Source organism: Gymnodraco acuticeps, unplaced genomic scaffold (genome assembly GCF_902827175.1).
Source record: "Gymnodraco acuticeps unplaced genomic scaffold, fGymAcu1.1, whole genome shotgun sequence".
In the NCBI taxonomy this organism is placed as follows: Eukaryota; Metazoa; Chordata; class Actinopteri; order Perciformes; family Bathydraconidae; genus Gymnodraco; species Gymnodraco acuticeps.
This window is the reverse complement of record NW_022992313.1, coordinates 1534680-1556406: the sequence shown is the minus strand read 5'-3', so window position 1 is coordinate 1556406 and position 21727 is coordinate 1534680. Positions and strand designations below refer to the sequence as shown.

Here is a 21727-nt window from a genome sequence, read left to right as displayed (position 1 = left end):
CCGCAAAAAAAAAAGAAATCCCGGCTCCACCGGAGACCGTGGTATAGTTTGCACACTGACTATAGGTGAAGGATGCTTCAGGAAAAGACCAAACACTGGATGTCTTTCAGTCGCCAACATGTGTTTTCGAGACACTGATATTAACGGGGAAATCCTGCAGGACTCAAATGCCTCGCCTCTGTTCAAACCAAGCGGCAAACTCTGGGGCAGAGCCGGGACGCCAATACGGAAGTGCAGGGCCGGCCCTGACCAATTTGCCGCCCTAGGCAAGATTTTAGCTGGCGCCCCCCCCCCCCCCCCCCCCCCGCCGAAATGCAGACACTCACTATGATTCGCGCGTGCACGGTTGTGGCAACAAAGATATTGACACAAGATGTGTGCAACTGTATTTCGTTTCCAATCCATTTGAACATGATTTAAGTGGGGGGGGGGACCCTCACCTCCTCTAGGGGGGTCCGGGGGCATGCACCCCCGGGAAGACTTTTTTTTTTTTAATATTGAAGTTAAATGCATCAATCTGGTGCACTTTGAGAGCAACATTAGGAGATCTATGGATACATCTCTCAACACCCATATGAATCTTTTTCTTTATGGATGTTTTACAAATCACTCCCCTTTCAAACTGTATTCTTGTTTATTAATAACAACTTTTTTGTACTGTCAGTATTTTATACCTGTTTTTCACCTATTCTCTTATTTTTTTATAACTATTATGATCATATAAAAGGTGTGCCTTTACCTCACTGAGCTGAGGTTATCAGAGCCTCTCAGTCTTTCAGGAGAGAGCTCTCTAAAGCTCTCCCCCCCGCGGCCGCTTACACAGTAAATTCCAATGTTAATAAAAACACACAGAAGCTGTGTACGTTTTTTGGGAGTTTGATTTATTTTAAATAAATACAAATACAAAATTAAAACCTATAATTGCACACTAAAACCATTATTTAAAAAAAAGAACAATTTCACATAAACCTCTGGTTTTTACTGGGACTGGTTCAACTTGATTTTGGGGGGGGGTGTGTGCCATAGTTTATGGGCGCTGTATGCAATATAGGCGTAGTTCTGTTAGTATAAGATAATAAGATGTACTTTGTTGATCCAAAATCGGGAAATTGTGTTGTTATGAAATACAAAAACATTTTTTTTTTTTATTTCTAACTTTTTATTTTTTTCAATTTTCGGCGCCCCCTATGGGTTGATGCGCCCTTAGCATTCGCCTATACTGCCTATGCCGAGGGCCGGCCCTGCGGAAGTGCCACACACTGTAGTTCATCTAGTGGCCAGTAGGAGCAGTCTGCAGAAGGGAGCAATTTCCATAGACCCCCATGTTAAAATGCCCAACTTTACAGCAGAAATAAACATGTTTACACCGTGGTTCAAAAAACCATATTCTCTGTATAGTTAGATTCCCCCTTCATGACTACTGTGTGGCGGGTGCATTTTTTCTCAACTCATCTGTTTAATTAATATTAAGCCTTAAAGTTATGCATATATTAGGGCGTGGTCACATTGAGTGACGGCTCTGTCAAGTGACTGCTGCTGTTAGCTTCTTGTCTCTCTGCTACCTGCTCCGTGAAGCTACAGGGACTCTGCCTGCTCAGTTCATCCAGGGAACACAACTTGAAGCCGGCCGTGGTTGTTTGTTCTTCATGCTTATATATCTATGGGCATAGATATGTCTCATAATTATTTGTGTGAACATAACAATTATTTGTGTGTAAATATGTGATTTGTAAATGTAAAACAACATCCACAAATGCATTTAAAAGATTTGCAAACTCACAAATACATTTGCAAGTGTAAAACGGATCTGCAAATACGCTAAATATGTTCACAAATAAAAAAAGATCTGTGAATATCTCTTTAACATTTACACCTTTCGATCAGGCATTTGTGAATCCATTTTCTATTTGTAGACCAAAAATGCGCTTGCGGGTCTCAAATCTCTGTTCACGGATCGTCTTTTTACACACACGGAATTTTGAGACATATTTTCCGCCGGTCTCGGCTAAAATCTACTCGTGTCACTCGGTTATTTTCGAAAACCACGTGATGGCCTGCTGATGACGACATTTCCGCATGATTTCAAAGTAAGAGCATGATGGTTTGTTTAATGCTCTGTTTTTGTATTATAATGAACAGCGGAACGTTAGATGCATTCTTTATCACCATCACCATCATGTTATAGTGATACAGTTAGTTTGTGTTATTGGTTCAATATAGCATATATCGAGCACTTTCGTTGATGTTGAAGTGCAGGCTATACGCCACTTTCGGGTCCCGGGGGAGCAGCTGGCAGCGAAACAGCCCAGATAAAACTCTTTCTTCATTGTTTGTTGTGTATTCAGTCAAGCGGGTCGAAGTTACAAAGCACTTCACATCTTATTAATCGGCCTAATTTTACCTTACCAGTGCAGTAATAAAGTAATCTGTAGAAAAGCACCGTATTTAGGTCAGGGTTATGGTGATAAAGAATGCATCTAACGTTCCGCTGTTCATTATAATACAAAAACAGAGCATTAAACAAACCATCATGCTCTTACTTTGAAATCATGCGGAAATGTCGTCATCAGCAGGCCATCACGTGGTTTCCGAAAATAACCGAGTGACACGAGTAGATTTTAGCCGAGACCGGCGGAAAATATGTCTCAAAATTCTGTGTGTGTAAAAAGACGATCCGTGAACAGAGATTTGAGATCCGCAAGCGCATTTTTGGTCCACAAATACAAAATGGATTCACAAATGCCTGATCGAAAGGTGTAAATGTTAAAGAGATATTCACAGATATTTTTTTTATTTGTGAACATATTTAACGTATTTGCAGATCCGTTTTACACTTGCAAATGTATTTGTGAGTTTGCAAATCTTTTAAATGCATTTGTGGATGTTGTTTTACATTTACAAATCACATATTTACACACAAATTATTTTTATGTTCATACAAATAATTATGAGACATATCTATGCCCATATATATCGGACTATTGTGACTCGCTCTGCGGTTAAAACAGACGGTGCATGAATGCGGTTTTGCGGTAAGTGAAATTCAAGTACTTTATGTGTTAATGATTTTAATCAGCTATGTAATGAATGATAAGGCTTGGGTTAGCGTGTAAGCGAGTGGTAGCTACATCGGTGCTAACGATGCTAATAGTAGCCTCCAAGTTAAAATCGACATAGACTATATATATAAATGTTAAAAGTTAAAACGAAGTGTTACGCGTTAAGTGGGATAATACTGTACAACAAACGGCTTCTGTTTGAGGTTGATAAAATAAGGTCATCCTTGTAATTTAGAGAGATATTTTATTATGTAGGTAGGAACTGTATGCATCGCTAAGGTTAATTTAAATTGGCTAGGGACGGGTGGCGCAGTGGTCTGCGCATCTTATCATCAGATCAAGGGGGGTGCTGGGGAACTCCAGTTCGAAACCCGCTCCTGCCGCCACTGCGTCAGGCCGTTGTGTCCTTGGGCAAGACACTTCACCCGGATTTGCTCCTGTGGGTAATGTCCACAGTACATGTATGATATCAATGTGTACTTGTAAAAGCGCCTCGATGACTTCGAGGCGTGAAGATGGGCGGTGTGGCGCAGTGCGCTGTGCAATGATCATCAGATCAAGGGGTGAAACCCGCCACTGCTGCGTCTGTAAAGCCCTTGGACACTTCACCTGAACTTGCTCCTGTGGGTATTGTCCACAGTGACCATTGCATGTATAACAAATATGTGTAATGTGTATTTGTAAAGCGCTTTGAGCATCTGGAAAAGCGCTATTATAAATGTAAGGAATTATTATGCTCAAGTATGTAGACAAGCTAATGTCGAAGTAGTGTATGTGAAATCAACCTCACAATAAGATGTGTGTATATTACAAATAATGTCATATTTCAACATGATTACTTACACTGAACAAAAATATAAACGCAACACTTTTGTTTTTGCTCCCATTTTTCATGAGATGAACTCAAAGATCTAAAACAGTTTTTATATACACAAAATAACCATTTCTCTCAAATATTGTTCAAAAATCTGCAAAAATCTGTGATAGTGAGCACTTCTCCTTTGCCGAGATAATCCATCCCACCTCACAGGTGTGGCATATCAAGATGCTGATTAGACAGCATGATTATTGCACAGGTGTGCCTTAGGCTGGCCACAATAAAAGGCCACTCTGAAACGTGCAGTTTTGCTTTATTAGGGGGGTCTGGGGGGGGGGTCCGAAAACCAGTCAGTATCTGGTGTGAGGGGTAGGGTTAGGGGTAGGGTTAGGGTAATGTTGTGAATCGAGTGGCCCATGGTGGTGGTGGGGTTATGGTATGGGCAGGCGTATGTAATGGACGACGAACACAGGCCACTCAATTGTTGTAAACGTTGTAAAAATACAAACAACATGACTTTACAATCATAGCAAGGTAGACAACGAGCTACAGAGTCGTTTTTATCAGAACAGTTCGATACGCGCCGTCATCCGAGCTAAACATCAATAATTGGTCACAATCCGCAGCTGGAGGAGGGAGAGGAGTGCTTAGGGACCGTCTACAAACTGCAACGGGGTTTTGCGAGATCTCGCAAAAGTATTGCGAGATCTTGCAAAGGGGTTTTGCGATATCTCGCAAAGGTTTTGCGAGATGTCGCAAAACATTTTATTTTTATTTTCTTTCAAATAATTTTTTTCTTCTTCTCCATGTCCCCTAGGGGGCTCCGTAAGTTATTGATCCGCGAAATCCGAATCTGTTAATAACTCAGCTCAGAGGAACGTGCATGTCCCCTCGCTCTGAGTGTTTTCTTGAGGTGTCTTCACTTATGTGAAACCCTTTTATATATACAGTCTGTGTGAAACCCGTGCCTATTGCCAAGCACTGATGTTGTATCTTTATATTTAAGGCCAAGCTCAAAGTAAAATCGATGAACCACTCCATTGTTGTGGTTTCTGTGTTGCCGTAGCAGCCGAACTGACCAGGAAGTACTAAATGAAAAGTATTGCGAGATCTCGCAAAACATTTATTTATTTTTTTGTTCAAATTATTCTTTTTTTTCTTCTCCATGTCCCCTAGGGGGCTCCGTAGTTACACACTTATCCAGACAGAAAGAAAGAAATATTTCTATTAAAGAAAGAATTATACATTTCTGTCTGGTTATGCCTTTATTAGTTACTAACTTGAATTTTTATTAAAATTAATTAATCAATTACTTTGTATATTTTATTGTAATGTAGAGACAAGGCCTTTAGTGACAATCATGTATTGCCTTACAATTATATGTGTAAAAAAAAAAAAAAGTCTAAATATGATATTTGGCCTCAAATCATCTGAGGCCCTGCGATCTTTGGCGCCCCCCAGGTTGGGAACCACTGCTTTAGGGGCTCCGTAAGGAGGAGATTCAGGTGATAAGGTGGGTGGGTGTTACCTTGGTTGGTTATTGACTAATGGTTGTTGTGTAATTGTGACATCACAAAGTGGCAAAAATCTGATCAGCTCATTTACAGACAGGTTTTTATATAAATGGATCAGGACAAAAGAGAGAGAGAACATAGTGTGTTTTTGGCTGTCAATGACAAATAAATATAGCAGCTGTGAAAATGAATAGATCCAAGTAAATCTTACTTTTTATTAAGTTCAATCCTATCCATTCATTGAGCATGGGTAAGGAAGGGGCAATACATATTTTTGACAAAATATATAATAATAATAATAATAATAATAATACTACTACAATATGAGGTAAACAGACTCACAACAGTCAGTATAAGTAAAAACATTTTTGAACAGAAATAAATGCAATGAGCACAGAGTAAAGAGCAGGACGGAGGACACACACAGCTCAGGTTAATCTAACTTCTTCTTTGATGACAGCCAGTTTCACAAACCCTTAAGACGAATCTGGTGGGTCAAAAGACATGTGCATTCCGTGCATGTACACATACCGGATGTCAGATAGCACATCAGATATATGCAAACATTTTGGTGCTGCAGTTCCCACAGACTTCATAAACTCATACACAACAACACATGTCCAGCAGGACAGGCTGCTGTAGCACATGCAGCACTAAGACAGAAGACACTTGTACAAACAGACAGTATCGTGGTTAACTCAGAAAACACAAAAGGGGCAAACAAAAATCCCACACACACACGTGCTTAAAAGTAGTTGCAGTCTTGCATGCAGTCGTGTACAAGTGTCAGACATTTTGTTGAGAGAAGCACATTTTTGGGCTTTAGCAGTTCTTTCTCATCATGTTAAGGCAGTTAGGGCAGGTCATGTTTATTTATTTTTAAAGGTGTTTAAAATTCAAAGGGACATCATCCAGTGCCGTGGAAAGGTGCGCCAGGCACAAAATAAGTCTAATCAAAACAATAGTGACTCGATGGCTTTAGATAACAGTTATTACATTCATCTCAAAAGCAGTTAAGGCAAATCTGTTTTCAAAGAGTTGAGGATGATAGGATGCAAAAAAAACGTCCATGAAAAAGCTGTTAGTGTTGTCATTTGTTTTTTCAGGATGCAAAAGATACAAGACATGCTTTACTGTTCATGTCGTATTGGAAGAACAGGGAGGAACACAATGTAGTTCTGCAGCAAAGTAGGAAGAAGTCACATCTTTCATTTGCATTTATAAATGAATAATACACCTGGTAGTTTCAGGACATTTCACAAGGAAACACAACACAATAAGGAAGCGTCTGTCAACAATCTGTGTTCTGTCCACTTTTGTTTTCACTTCTTAATGAGGACAAGACAAGACAGGACAAAAGTACATCAGCCCTTTATCAGGAGAATCATGTGTTCAAGTTTGATCCCACTCCATGACAAACTCCATGAGGTCTATGGAGTCACATTCAAATGTTGATGGAAATCCCCCTAATGACAGTACGACAGGTCTACGTGAACTATTGGGATGCACAACAATAAATAGTTAATAAATAAGAAAAGGGAGAAAATCCTCATAATGATCAACCAAACGGATCCAAAAGGAATGTTGATTCTCCTGCACACATTGTAACAATGTCTCCAGTGTGGGGATGGGAGTGTGTGTTTAAACACTTTTTGCTAATGCTTACTGAGGAGTTGTGATGTTTAAACTTACAGGTTGGTGTCAAATGTAATAAGCAAATGAAATACCATGGCTTCAGTAGTATTCACACACACTTATGAGTCAATGGTATGCGTGTAATGTGTGTCAGTGCATCTGTGTTGTTTAGCTGAGGAGCTCCAGGTATGTGACAGGCACTTTTCCTTTCTGGTTTCCTCTCTCTCCAATCAGCCAGTCCGAGTCCATCCCTGGCACTGTATACACTGTGATGAGCTGTAACACAGAGTGCATGGTCACTGATGAGACTTATCTTCAAGGTATATGGCTAGAGCCAAAATAACGGGGGGAAAGGAGGCCCTAGAACATGGCATTATCAGAAACAAGGAGAACATGTCATTTAAGACAATACATGTGGGGGATGGTATCGTGCCATGTGCTTGTCGGGGTGTTATAATTAAGGCTGCACATTAACCAACATTTGAACAAAATCGCAATACGGACTAGAGCAATACGATACTTGAATATGCTTTAAGAAACAGACTGCCTCCATCCCAGCTCTCCAGAGGGTTTCATTTATTTTGTTACTAACAGTGTTGCAGCTCCTCCCTTAAAACAGACGCCTCAGATTGATTATAATAAGGGGAAATAGGAAGGGAATAGGGCCTTTGTTATCAACTAATATTTGTTAGAAAAAATTCTAACAAATAGTAGTATTAACACATGAATACTACTCTGCAATATATGTTAACATATATATTTAAGAAGTACAATATTAGAAGTTTCATGTGTTGGCCATATTCCATTAGACTTTTAGAATTAGCTGCGGGCCAATTAAATATGGATCACGGCTGCAGTCGGCCCCCGGGCCGTAGTTTGGACACCCATGGTATACAGTCTCTTCAAAAACAGACAGATACATATTCTTTGAATATCGTTTACGTGACTTATCATCTTTATTTGTATATATTGTTATTATTGAACTATGCTAAGGTTAATTACAACAGGGGATAATGCTGAAACGCAGTTTTCATAGAGCATGTACAAATAGGTTTAACTACGATTTTTGTAAAGCACCTTGAATTGCCTTGTGTTGAAAGGTGCTATATAAATAAACTTGCCTTGCCTTACATTATGCCAGCAGATGAAGGAAGTCTGAAGTTTTAGACCATGGTTTGTAGGTGTGTAACTTCATTTTGAATGCAGCATTTACTTTTTAATACTCAAGTCGATAGTGGACCGGTCGATCAATTTATAAACCTTCGTTCAAATTGTACCTGCCTTGTGTGACTACATTGTGTCTTCACAAAAGCATGGGCATATGATGTCAGATCTAAGATAGCAGACTGAGAGTTCCAGTAACCCGGTCCACTGGATAAAGGGCCACTGTCCCTTCGGCTGCTCTAACACTACCGGCTGTGGGGCTAATATTAGGATCATCCCTTATCAGCATAGTGACATTTCTGGCTTGTGGCCCTTTTTCAACACATCAGCTGCAGTTGATGATGAAATCTTACCTCGTCAGCTAGAAGGGAGAGCTCGCTGGAGTCAGCAGCATCATAATCATAAAGGACTTTGGCCTTGCGGGTCCCTGTAGCCGGGGCCTGGACTTCCTCTATCTTCAGAGTGTCCGTCTCCAGCGGGCTGCCTTCTGATGCCGGAGCTGCAGGGTGAGTGGAGCTCAGTGCAAACGCATTGGGAAGCCTGAGGGGAAGCAGGCGGAGAACATACATATTAGATCAAAAAGAACACAATAATAGTACAAAAAGAATCACACAACAGCCGAAAACCAAACATATCTTGAGTTATGCTTCAGTACGTCTACACTGGAACATATGACACTGAAGAAATGATTAGTCATGCTCCATCAAAACTCAATGCTGACGAGAAAACTTGAGGCCGACACAATTATTACACTATTTCAATTGCAGGACATCTACAGGCCCACAGTGGACTGTGCTGTACTGTGGATGTTGATCTTTATCACCTGCATTAGCAGCAGGAAGGACATTTATAACACATCAGTCTGATATTAGAATCAGAAGACTTTAAGGATCCTGGGGGGAAAATTGGGCTTTGAGACATTTAGAATGAAATATAATAAAAGTTTAAAAATATAGAATACAAATATTTAAACATCACAAGTTACAATGTGCATTATACAAATATTCAATACAATTAAGATATTCATATAAACAAGAAGTTAAAGTAAAATGTCCAATAGAAGGTAGAATAAAACTAGTTAGAATCAAATATTTATATAAAATATATATATTTTATTGAATAGTTTGTCTACATTTTAACCATCATCCGGTGATAACCTTTCCTTCGAGATATTTTATATATTTTGATCTCGTTGATAAGAGCAGCAAAGGGGCAGCGGAGGGGTGTTGGCCAGAAACAGGCCCCAAGTCTAACAAGTTTTCTGTGCAACTCTCTTCACTGCCTTATTTGAGAAAACCCCACCTTTTGTGCATTCCCTGCTGGTTTGCTGCAGGTGGGCAAAGATCATTTTATGGTCAGGAAAATAAGGAACAACTCATTGGCAAAGCCAACAAGGACCTGAATCTCATTCTGTTCCATAATTGGGAAATTAACCTAATGCAATCATTTTCAGTCTGCAGCATATGAATTTGAGAAGAATTGTAAAGCAATTCAATGTGTGTCAGAACACAAAACAAACACAAAGAAAGATCACACAGGAGGCGAGCCATACTCACACGTTCTCATCACAACTGACGGCAGGAGGCAATGAGAGGGATTCATCAAGATTTGACCAAACCAAAAATAACAGAATCAGACAACAGTAGAACTGAGGAAGTCCAAGCTGCTTCTTTGTCAAGAGTTCTCAGTTAGGAACGTGATCCCATCACACTAGAAGTTGACTGCTTATTTTCATTGTATACAAATCACTGACCCAGTGAATCCCACGACATTCGTCCGTTTTGTACCATGTGACTCTCACCTGCTCAGCTCTTTCTGTAGTTCTTTCATGTGGAAGTCACACTGCTTATAGTAGGCGGCCTGGGCCTCCACAAACTCATGCAGGCAGCGCAAGTGGTTCACCTGCAGGCAGACAGACAACACGTCTCTTATTCACTGTTATTGTGTGTGTGTGTGTGTGTGTGTGTGTGTGTGTGTGTGTGTGTGTGTGTGTGTGTGTGTGTGTGTGTGTGTGTGTGTGTGTGTGTGTCAGACCTACATGTGTACTGCTGATGCCCTCCAGGAGCAGCCGTGTAACCTCTGCTTGGCGATCAAACTCAGTTTGGGCCACTCTGAGCTCATGCTCGGCCTGGGACAGAAGGGAACATATCAGTGACATATTTCCTTCTTTGTTTTTCTTTAAATCATTTCCACATCTCAAGTCCTGATTCTTTAGAGACATGCATAACTATGACTAGCAATGATAATGAATAACGAAAGGCTGACAATACAATAATAACCTGATAGGCCTGGTGATTTATATGTGATGAAGTCTCACATTTTTCCATGCCCTATTACCAAAAGAAGATACTCATTTGTGTAATTTACACCAAGGTACATTTATATGAAACATACTGCTGAATTGTTTGTAACTTTGTGTGCAGAACAGAGTAAACCGGAGCTGGATCCATAGGGGGAAAATTAAGGCCTCAGTATGCTTAAACAAATTGCTGTGTCAGATGTTTTACAATGTATTAAGCCCCATTAGAGTGTGTCTCATCACCAAAAACAGTTTGTTGTGGATAGCATTTTATAGCACTTTCCCACTGAAATGTGTTCATTTGTTTAACAGTTGGTTCAACTAGCGACCCAGTTCTGAACTGTACATCCTTTCCTTACTCCAGCTGCTTCAAAGTAGTGATTCACTCTCTCATTGGCTTCCCCTGATGCATATTTCCCCCCAAATATATATATATATATATGTTATTTTCAGAATTGACAATGTATGGCAACATAGCCAGTAAATAATGTAAACATGGATGCTGTTAGCCTAGCCACAATGATAGCAGGTTATTAGGGCGCAAGCACGGAGCGCTAGGACCCAACGGCGTCCTAGCACGAAGTGCGAGGAACCTATTGTTATCCTAGGTATTTTTTTTTTTGTGCTGGCGTTTCCTGTTTTTGAGGCCTTTAGGACGCTTCAAAAGTTGTATAATTTTGCACGGACGCCAGGACTGGTGAAAACTACAATATTCTTACAATATTCTGGAGTCAATGGGTTCAAATTATCCAACGTGCTCGCTAGCACCACCTATGAAAATCCCAATTCGGAATACATTTACAAAGTCGCACCGTAACTCTGAATGACCTGCAATTTTGCACACATATCCGGGTGGACCTGCTCTACAAATAATCCTCTTGGGACCCTAAGCTCCGCCTACATTTTTTTAATTAGCATAATTTTCAAAAACAGTGAAATGTTAACTTAAATTTTTATTTTCTGTTTTTCAACACCAAACTTCATATACAGCATCGGTGGAGGGTCAGACACATTACCCTACAAAATGAGCATGTTCAGACGACAAATATTGCCGCCATGAATAAAAACGTACTCGCAAAAAGGCGGGGTTTAGAAATAAATGCTCATAACTCATCAACAATGTATCCATATATCACAGCTTTTGGTGGATAGGTTCAGTCTGTCTTGGGGAATAGGCACACCAAAGCATTTTCATTTTGGACTATAGGGGGCGCCAAAAATACCACCAATTTATAACTTAAGAACGGATGGACGATTTAAAAAAAAAAATGTTACACATACTCTGGGGGTGACTACGAACTGAGATTTAAAGTGTCGCAACAAATGCAGAATGTGGACGTGGCCTATACATTTTTTTTAAAATTGCGATAGCATAAAATGAGCTTCGGACGCAAAACTTGGGACACACGTCACAGCCTACGACCTTTTCGAGAATGTAAAAAAAAAACGTAATTTTTCAAAAAACTGCTCACTTGTGTATTGTGTGGTAGTCACATATAGTTTCTCAGAACTTCACGAATTTTGGCACAGACATTCCTCATGGAATTGCGGACATATTTCTAATTAGCTTCCATTAGCCCCTCCCCCGACAAATTTGGCCATTTTGAAATGTTTTTCATGCATTTTAAGGACATTTTTGCAAACTTCTCCTAGGGGAATGATCGGAAAATCCAGAACAAGTTCAGCCCCCAATGTGATGTTAAATTGTGAAGCCAATTTTTTATAAATCAATCGTGGAGGTCGTAAGCTAACAACGAATACACCATTTTTGACGATTTACATCAAATTACTCCAAACTACTCGGATATAGTTTTTCCGATATTCATGAAACGCTGTATACACATTGCTCTTATGATTGTGGACATATTTAAAATTGGCTTTTATTAGCCCCGCCCCCCAGGAAGTTGGCGATATTGAAGAGTGTGCGTTTTTCATGCATTTTAAGCACATTCTTGCGAACTCCTCCTAGGGGAATGATTGGAAAAATTCCAGTCCAGGACAAGTTCAGCCCATATCCAATATCATGCTAAATTGCGAATACAATAGTTGCTAGCTCAATCGGGGCGGAGATAAGCTAACATTTCTGACGATTTACATGACGCAAATGACTCCAAACTACTCGCATATAGTTTTCCCGATATTCACGAAACGCTGTATACACATTGCTATTATGATAGTAGCCACAGTAGTGGCGTAGCCAGGAATTATTGTGTGGGTGGGCCTGGAGAAATGTAGGTGGGCCAGGGGGAGACATATTAAGCGTGGGGTTTGAGCTGAAACTTCATTTTTTAATGCACTAATAGAACATAAGCATAAATTAGCAGTGAAAACAAAAACATAGGCACGGCAGCCTCAGAATGTGTGTACAACTGACATCCACATAGGGATGGGTATCGTTAAGGTTTTAACGGTACTACTACTTGTATCGATAGCGCTTATCGATCCGGTCCTTTAACATTACTTTTATCGGTTCTTTTGGAGAAAAAAACAAGGTAAACTAACTAAACAAATAGTGAACAAAACTAACATTGCTTTTTATTTAAATTAAATACATAATATTTCACATACAAAGAAACAATGTTTTAACAAATGGTATTAAATAATCTGATGACAGAATTGTAAACAGAATAGCTGAAACTTTAACTAAATAAATAACTCAGTTACCTCTAATCATTAACCCATGTTTGTATAATGGAGTTAACTCCGTGTGTTGCTGCTAGCATACAGAACACCTGACGTGGAAACGTTACTCGTGGACGGGGCTACAGAGCTACTAGAAAGACAGTCGAACCCGGTGCATTCCTCCGTCTGAATGTGGAGCACTTTTGATAAATGTTTAGACAAATTGCTCGTGTTACCGCCCTTACATGCTAAACTCTTATTGCACTTTTGGTAACGAGCATCGAGACGGGTAAAGTTTAACCACACCTCGGAGCGCTTAGTTCTATCCGCCATCTCCTCCGTGTGTGTGTGTGTGTTGCTGCATGTAGCAGCTGCGTGTGTGTAAACTGCCCCGCCCCCTCGCACACAGACAGAGGAGAGAGATCTCTCGACTGGATTGGAAAGATCGAAAATACTAAAAATAATCAGACGCATTTTGCTGTCTTTTTGCATATTAGAAACGGAGTTGGCGACACTTAAACAGCAATGTAATGTTTGTGTAGCAATAATACATACGATATATATCGGCGGCCACAGGTTGTTTATCCTTGACAGTCGCACAGTGGGCACACACTGAGTGTTTTCATATTCAGCAAATGTGTACACGCTAAACTGCAGACCTCAAGAAGAAATAATACTTTCATTCACTCACGGCAAAAGTTACTTTACTTACTATAAAAACTCATGGTAAAAAAATGCACTCCCTATTCCATTGTCCATGAAGGTGGAATCTAACTATATCCAGAATACGTTTTATTGGATCCAGGCTAGAAACATGTTTATTTCTGCTGTAAAGTTGGGCATTTTAACATGGGGGTCTATGGGAATTGCTCCTTTCTGCATCCATCCCCTGTCGGCCACTAGATGAACTGCAGTTTGTGGCACTTCCTTTTGGGCTTCCCGGCTCTGCGCTATGAAGCGCTGATTGGCTGTGGGTGGGCCAGACGTGCATGTGGGTGGGCCCGGGTGGGCCTGGGCCCACCCACAGCTACGCCACTGGATGGCACACATATTTCAAATGGCTTGTCATTAGCCCCGCCCCCCCACAAAAATGGCAATTTTGAAAGATGGCCATTTTTCATGCATTATGAGCACATTTTTGCACACTGCTCTCAGGGAAATTATCGGAAAAATCCCACTCCAGGACCAGTTCAGCCCATATCCACAGCCATGCTAAATTGGGAGTAAAAAAGTTGCTAGCTCAATCGGGGCGGTCGTAAGCTAACTGAGAATATAAAATGTTTGCCGATTTACACGTCGCAAATTACTCCAAACTACTTGCATATGGTTGTTCCAATATGCACGAGACGTTGTATACACATTGCTCTTATGATTGCGGACATCTTTCAAATTGCGGACATCTTTCAAATTGCATTCCTCAGAAAGTCGGCCATTTTGAAAAATATTCAGTTTCCATGCCTTTTCTTCACATTTTTGCAAAGGCCTCCTAGGGAAATGGCCGGAACATTTCCATTCCAGGCCAAGTTCAGCCCATATCCAATGCAATGCTACATTGTGAGGGAATAGTCAGTCGCTCGAACTGGGAGCTCACGGGCTAGAATGTAGAGACTGGGAATCTAAACCAAGTTCACTTTCACAACATTCATGTACTTACTTTTTCCACTTCCTCACTCCAGAGCTGAGAGGCCAAAGCATACAAAAAAAGAAGAAGAGAAAAACAGAAGTCATAACAAGGATATTTGTTTTATTGCCAGAAGCCTCTCTCATTACTGGTAGGCTACCCCTCGATTCCACCGGGTCCGTCTGCGTCGCGCCATGGCTGCGCTGTGGTTTTGGTCCGGCCTCCTCCGGCGTCATACCCTACCAGGCGCGTTTCAGAAGCGGAGTGTCTTGCCTGTCGCTTCTGAGCCGTAACGCGGCGCGTCTGGTGGAATAGCACCCATTGACTAGAGTGGCCGCGATCTTTGCGAACGTCGCGGCGCAGCCGTAACGAGACGCAGACGGACCCGGTGGAATCTAGGGGTAATATGTCTTTAGAATGTATTCTGATAGTCAATAAAGGCAAACAATGCTTTTGGATTAACGCTGTATTTTGCCTGATATTTACACTGAAATATCATTTTGCCACTACTTTACTTATTTGGAGATGACTTTGTTTCAACGAGAAAGGGGTTAATTAGATGATTAAGTTATGAAATGCTCCAACCAGCTGCTGCTCTCTGTTTGCGTCTGTGCTACACAAAATATCTTTAATGGTCACATATTTAGTTCGAAAGGCTGAGTTGCTATGGGTGACACCTCGTTGTGGTGTACACTGTGAGTCAATTTAGGATGCGTGAATCCCCCACACTAATTACACAACTATTTGAGTAAGAGGGATTGTTACGGTAACTTGCACTTAGTCATAATATTTACAGCTCCATGTTCCTCAAGAGACTGAGAAATCAGTGCCAGGGCAGTTGGCCATTTCTGGTCCAGATAAGAAAAATAGAAGGGGGATCAAGACAAATAGAAACAGAAGGAGAACGTGAAGAATTAAAGGAATTGGAGGGTGATGAATAACAAAAAATAAAATGATATATTATTATAAAATATAAGTGTTACACCAAAAACAGCAGCTTCAGTGTGAGGTTTCAAAATTCTTTACTGACAATTGTTTGTCTTTAGATTAGAGCTTCACCACTAGATCTGGAGAAGCATCAACCAAAATATAACTTGATATGTCAAACTAGTTTTGTGTTAACCTGTGAATGTGACGCTCAGTATGAATCTTTGTCATATTTTTTAAAATGACGTTCTTATGGACAATATGTGTGAGTGTGTGGTATACTGACTACAACTGCTAATCCCTGCATAGGAGTAGAGGAGGAGCATAGTAGGTCATTATATACAGCATATTTCATTTAACCCAAAACACACTTCCTTTAACCCTCCTACTCCCATGGCAGATTCTCTGTCTTGTTTTGTTTTTGGTTAATGAACGACATCCTTGTGCTCTGCTAGACGATTGCTGTGGAGGGTTGGCCAACATTTAGCATTCCTGCATAAATCAGACGTTACACAGAGATCAGGAGTGCAACTCTGAGGTTACCACATCCGGACCATGAACAGTAATAAAGCACCGATTCAGAGCCATTTACAATAAGTGAATGCAGATGTACAGTACTGAAGGATTTTTGAAAGCACTCTCTGAATGTGCACATTGATCCCAAAGTGGATTCATTATTCTAAAAGGATTATTTTACATTTCCAGGATTGTTTTACAATAATCACTCCTTACCGCAGATGCACTGGCAGAAAGCACATAGTTTCGGGGTCTGGTCTCCTGAAAATCTGGAGCCGTCTGCAGAAAGAGTAAGGGATTCAAACTACTGTGTTCTCAGTGGACCACACTTTGGCTCATGATATGAATCGAGAAATGCAGAAAAAAACAACAATCAGAAAGCTCAGCAGAAATAAAACAATGATCTTGGTGAGTTACACTGTAAGATGACATGGAACAGTATACGATCTGTGCATTAGTAACACTGGGTAGATTTCAGTTTTTACAGAATATTCATACAAAAGTGAATCATTTAATATCATATTGTATGATATGAGTGTAAAGTAATTTATGTGGTCCATCTCTTAAATAGAAGTCAGAAAGTCTCCCAAAGATGACTTTAAATTAGATTTTTCTCTTTAATTTAAAACTGTTAAATACAAGCTTTCCAATTTGTTCTTGATTTAGAAATTCAAAGTCGTGGGGGCGGTTGCATACCTGTTAACACCTGACAGCACATTTTAACATTGGGTGTGTCTGAAATCATAAAAGAAAGGTGCAGAGAAATGATGCAACACAACTGTGTAAACATTCGCACCAGTGAAACTAGTGACTAATCTGTCCGGTTCACTGACTTGACTCTGACACTGCAAACAGGTCTTGTTTCTATTTTTAGCCTTAAGCAGTGCTTTGTCATGCACATGCTAACATGCATAAACGTAGAAAAAGTCTGAATGTGGCAGTCACCAAATTGCTATGGTCATTCTGAAAACAGAAGTGCTAATACAAGTCAGACTTTTCTAGTTGTCATAGAACAAAGTAAAAATGAAAAGAAAATGATGAATTATAATCTTCTTTTATTGGCATATGGCTTGGTTTCTGCCTGAGCAGTAGAAACAAAGCTTAAACCTCAAATAGAATGTTGTGCAGGATTCATTACAATGTGTAAGGAACCCAAACTCCTTGCTGCTGTGGCTGAAGGTGCTGCACAGCCACCTGCTGGACACACCATGTAGTACGTGTGTTCTCAGTCTGAAGACTTGTGAGGGCCCAGAATGACCCAGTGCTTTTTCGTCTTTCAAAGTGGGGCTGTATTGGACACTTCTCCACAGTCAGGACCTCTTTGCTCTGTATTGGCTTTATGTGCACCTTCTGTCTTTGTTGTTTATTGACCAGATTCTATTATATTTTTCTGACAGATGCCTTCACACTTAACCCGCCATATTTTATTCACAGCAGCAATATAAAGAACTGTTCAGAAAACATATTTCTATTAAAGTTACATTTGATAAATATTCAGGTTACATATGCATACCAAACAGAGCACAGTCATAGAGACTATAAGTGAATAATTGTCCAATAATGAAGTAACATTTTCTTCAATAAGTTTAAAGCTTTCTTTGCAAAGTGTCAACTTCAGGTCGAAGTTGTTTTTCCAGTCCATTGCTTTTTTTTTTATACCGATGATTAATATTTTTTTGTCACCAGTAATTGCATGGAACAAATAATTAATTCAGAGCAAGTGAGAAAGGAAAAACAACCCAACATGTGCACCACACTGAAATACCTTAAAACCACATTTAATACTCACTTCCCCGTCACACTGCAAAGGTTATGAACACACAGAGGGGTAGTCATGGTTAATGCCAGTAACACTTTAAGTACATTTTAAAAGAGGATGTGGCTGCGCGAGGACTCACCGCAGACCTGGCCTCAGCCGCCTTGGCCTTCTTCAGACGGGTCTTACAGGAATCAAGGTCCAAGCGCAGATTTTCCAGAAGACGCCGTTCTTTCTGAAATACACACAATGACACAGTGAGAAAATACTGTCCACCGGGGGTCAGCATGAGTAAAGCAACCATGCTGACCCCTGGTGGCCACGTTCAAATTTGACAGGAATGAGGCTTTGCACCTGTGGAACTCTTTACTTTGTCTCAAACTGGTTTTCTATACCCTTTGTAGAAACAAATCATGGACACAAAAATATAAATCCAGATTCAACCTCTGTCAGGCTATTGTTACCAACTCTTCCATTGTTCAGACCCAAAGAACAGTATTGCTGTCTGGTGGGGACCCCAAACTTCTTAAAGATACTTTTTAGAAATGTATTATAAAAGCCCATCCTCATGACTCAACATGACTACTTCAATCACTTTAAAATGATATAATCAGTGGGTAGACATGGTCAAGAGGCTATTAAAGATGATCATTTTGCCAATCATATTAGTATTTAGTGTCTAAAGTGCTTTAATGTTCAAAAAGCTCTTTCTTTTTTCTCATCCTCATGTCTACATGCATTTAGGCATGGAGACATGGTGAAGAGGACCTGGGGCTCATTTATAAAACTTTGCGTAGGATTCACGTGAAAAGATGGCGTACGTAGGAACAAAGGAAGTGCCTACTCACAAAATATTCTGATATACAAAACAGTGTGGACGCGTGTCCTCCGCGGTTTGGTTTCCCTTTATAAATCACTATCAACTCGAAAAGCGGCGCAGCTTTTGCGGGTTGAAAGTAACGCCCATATTTGCCTATACATAGTCAAAGAAACGTCCTGTATGAATATTCATTTAGACTGATTGCATGAAGAAGATCGCAGGAAAAGCCGACAGAACAGCTACAAAATGTAAAATGTCACAACAGGTTTGCCGGACACACATGGTAACTCAGATGTAACGTAAGGTTCTTCCCTTTCAGGAAATGATAGTAAGCCAAGTGCAACCAAGCTGGGTTTGCACATGTATTTACAAACAGCATCCTGACTGGCTGCATCACGGCCTGGTACGGCAGCTGCACCGCCCTCAATCGTAAGGCTTTACAGAGGGTGGTGAAAACTGCACAGAACATCACCAGGACGGAGCTGCCATCCATGGAGTACCTTCACTCCCAGCGGCTCAGGAAGAAATCCCTCAGGATTATCAAAGACCCCCATCACCCCAGCCACAAACTGTTCTGTCTGCTGCCGTCTGGCAGGCGCTACCGCAGCATCAGGACTACAACCACCAGACTCAGGGACAGTTTCATCCCACAGGCAGTAAGACTATTAAACACCTGAACTGTTGAACCAACATCCATAACATCCATCTGCTACTTAGAAATTATTTATCTAATATATAATTCCAATAACTTGCATATAGACTCTTATTGCACTATTTCACTTTTTTAAACTATTTTTCTTTTTGTATTTACTATTTACTTGCACTATATTTTTTCTGTTTCTGTGTTGCAATGCAATACAGCTTTATTTATAAAGCACTTTAAACCTCCAGACCAAAGTGCTGTACAGTCAAATAAACAAAACAATACATACAAAAAATAACACAGCACAGCTCACACACACCATAAAACAAGTACAAGTAAAAACAATAGACCATTTAAAAGCAATAAAAGCAACGCTCTAAAAGACGCCAAGGGGAAGAGGTGGGTTTTAAGAAGCTATTTAAAAACAGGCAGGTGTTATTGTGTTGCTCTGTTGGAGAAGCCTGTGACCTAAGATTTTCATCGGCATAACCACTCTGTAGCTATGTTCGTATGACAAAATAAAGAACCTTGAGTTAGAACTTTGTTTACAAAATACATTTCAATTTATTTGGTGGTTTGTGTTCCAGCTGTCAATCAGCTGTGCGCAGCGTCTCCACTGCACCCTGTGCATCTCAACCCCCCGCAGCAACTCTATCCACCACTTAAAGGAAATAAACCAGATGTGTTGTGTTATATCAGCTGTACAATTTACCAAATACATGGTGGAATTAGTTTTCATACCTTTTGTGTTTTAGGAGCGACCCTTCAAGTTTTGTCGAAAGGCATAATAATAATCCACTATATTTGTAAAGGACCGTTCAAAAACAAAGTTCTAAAAATGTTTAACATAATTACTGGATATAGTATAAAAAACCATGCACTCATATTTACTGTATACAACCTATAGAAATGCAAAACGGCATCAGTTTAAATGTAATTCTGTCTTTCTGTTTACATTGAAGTGAATACATTTCATAAAAAAGAGAACATATTCGAGGTGGTTTTCAAAAACATATCTGTAGTTATTTATTTTTGTGTGCACTCAGGAGCAACAAACAGGTCTTTGTTTAATCATTTTAAAGGTCATCTATCATGCTATTTTTAGGCAATAGCATAGGTCTCAGATATATAAAAACATATCTATGAAGTGTTTTGGCCAAAAAACCAAACTGATCACCCAGTCTAGCCTCATATCCCTCTATCTCACTTCCTGTTACAAAAGTGCTGATTCTGGGTATAAACAGGACTCTCTTGAGAATGAGACCCTAGGCGCGTTCACACCGGAGTACTTTTCCCCGTACTTTTCCCGTTTAGTTCCGTTAGTACCCCTTATGTCGCGTTCACACCAAAAACAGTACTTAGTGCCGGGAACTTTTACCCCCATTTTTAGTGCCTGCTGAGAGGTGGTACTCTCCTGGGGGAAAAAAAGTGCCCCAGTTCTGATTGGCTGGGAGAATTGTAAACCACGCCCCATAAAAGTCTGAAATCTTTTGTAGAGCTGCCATTTTATTATCCTCGCATTAGCATTATTAGCATTAGCCCAGCGCACAAACGCAGAGAGACAAACTTATGGCAACACAAAAGAAAACATGGGAGCGGTGGAGATGAGGAGGTGTCGGCGTTCTGGCGATTTACTCGGGGAGTCCCAGCAGCTTCTACTGAAGCCAGTCCCCAACTCCGGGGACTTCCGGCCGGGGACTTTGGGCGGCAGTATACGCCGTGAAGTGGTTTGCGGCCTGCCAGTAAACCCAAAGCAGAAGAAGACGAAGTGACGTCAGCGGCTTCATTTGCCTAATCCACCCTCAGGGAACTTATTCCTGTGTGAACGCGATCTGCTCTTAGTTCCAACTAAGGGAACTAAGTGATGGGAACTAAGTGCTGATAACTAAGTACGGCAAAGTACTTGGTGTGAACGCGGCTCCTGTGTCTCAATGAGATTTTGACCTGTATAAATACAAAAAATAAAAATAAAAGCTTTTTTTGGCAGATACTGTCTAAAATGCTGCGGTGATGAAACACAAGGATTATTAGATCAAGGATTGTTTCTGAAACAGTATGGAGCTCAAAGGCTTTCTCTCTTGCCGGTTATACCACAAGGTGAGTTCCTTTGTATTTCCTGCTTCTTCACACACATGCTCTCCAATACAGGTTAGCTCTGAGTGTTAGCGATGCTAATGTAAACACCGACCATATTACGTCCAAAACAGTCGGACATTGTTTCTGATAGCAACGTTTCTGATAGTGCCGTGGGTCCGCCGCCGATATTACGTCATATCGGCCGCAAATCTGGATCAGCTCCGTTGTAGCCCCGTTTTTAGAGATTTGGGTACGGAG

The 21727-nt window shown here is 40.5% G+C and overlaps 1 protein-coding gene across 8 annotated transcripts in view; it reads right to left on the bottom strand.

Moving 5' to 3' along the window:
* Window positions 1–5579: 5579 nt before the first annotated feature.
* Window positions 5580–21727, bottom strand: part of LOC117541194 (endophilin-B2-like) — a 29313-nt gene continuing 13165 nt past the window's right edge. For 2 of the 8 annotated variants that reach the window (XM_034208336.1, XM_034208338.1), the window contains 9 exons: window positions 18073–18165; window positions 17964–17975; window positions 16391–16453; window positions 14765–14788; window positions 10228–10317; window positions 9991–10091; window positions 9746–9760; window positions 8543–8729; window positions 5580–7301 (listed from right to left, as the gene is read on the bottom strand). In XM_034208336.1, coding sequence (XP_034064227.1) covers window positions 7194–7301; window positions 8543–8729; window positions 9746–9760; window positions 9991–10091; window positions 10228–10317; window positions 14765–14788; window positions 16391–16453; window positions 17964–17975; window positions 18073–18165 — 693 coding nt within the window. In that variant the 3' untranslated portion in view covers window positions 5580–7193. The remainder of the gene's footprint in view (window positions 7302–8542; window positions 8730–9745; window positions 9761–9990; window positions 10092–10227; window positions 10318–14764; window positions 14789–16390; window positions 16454–17963; window positions 17976–18072; window positions 18166–21727) is intronic. The other 6 variants (XM_034208339.1, XM_034208343.1, XM_034208337.1 and 3 more) reach the window with 3 other exon arrangements.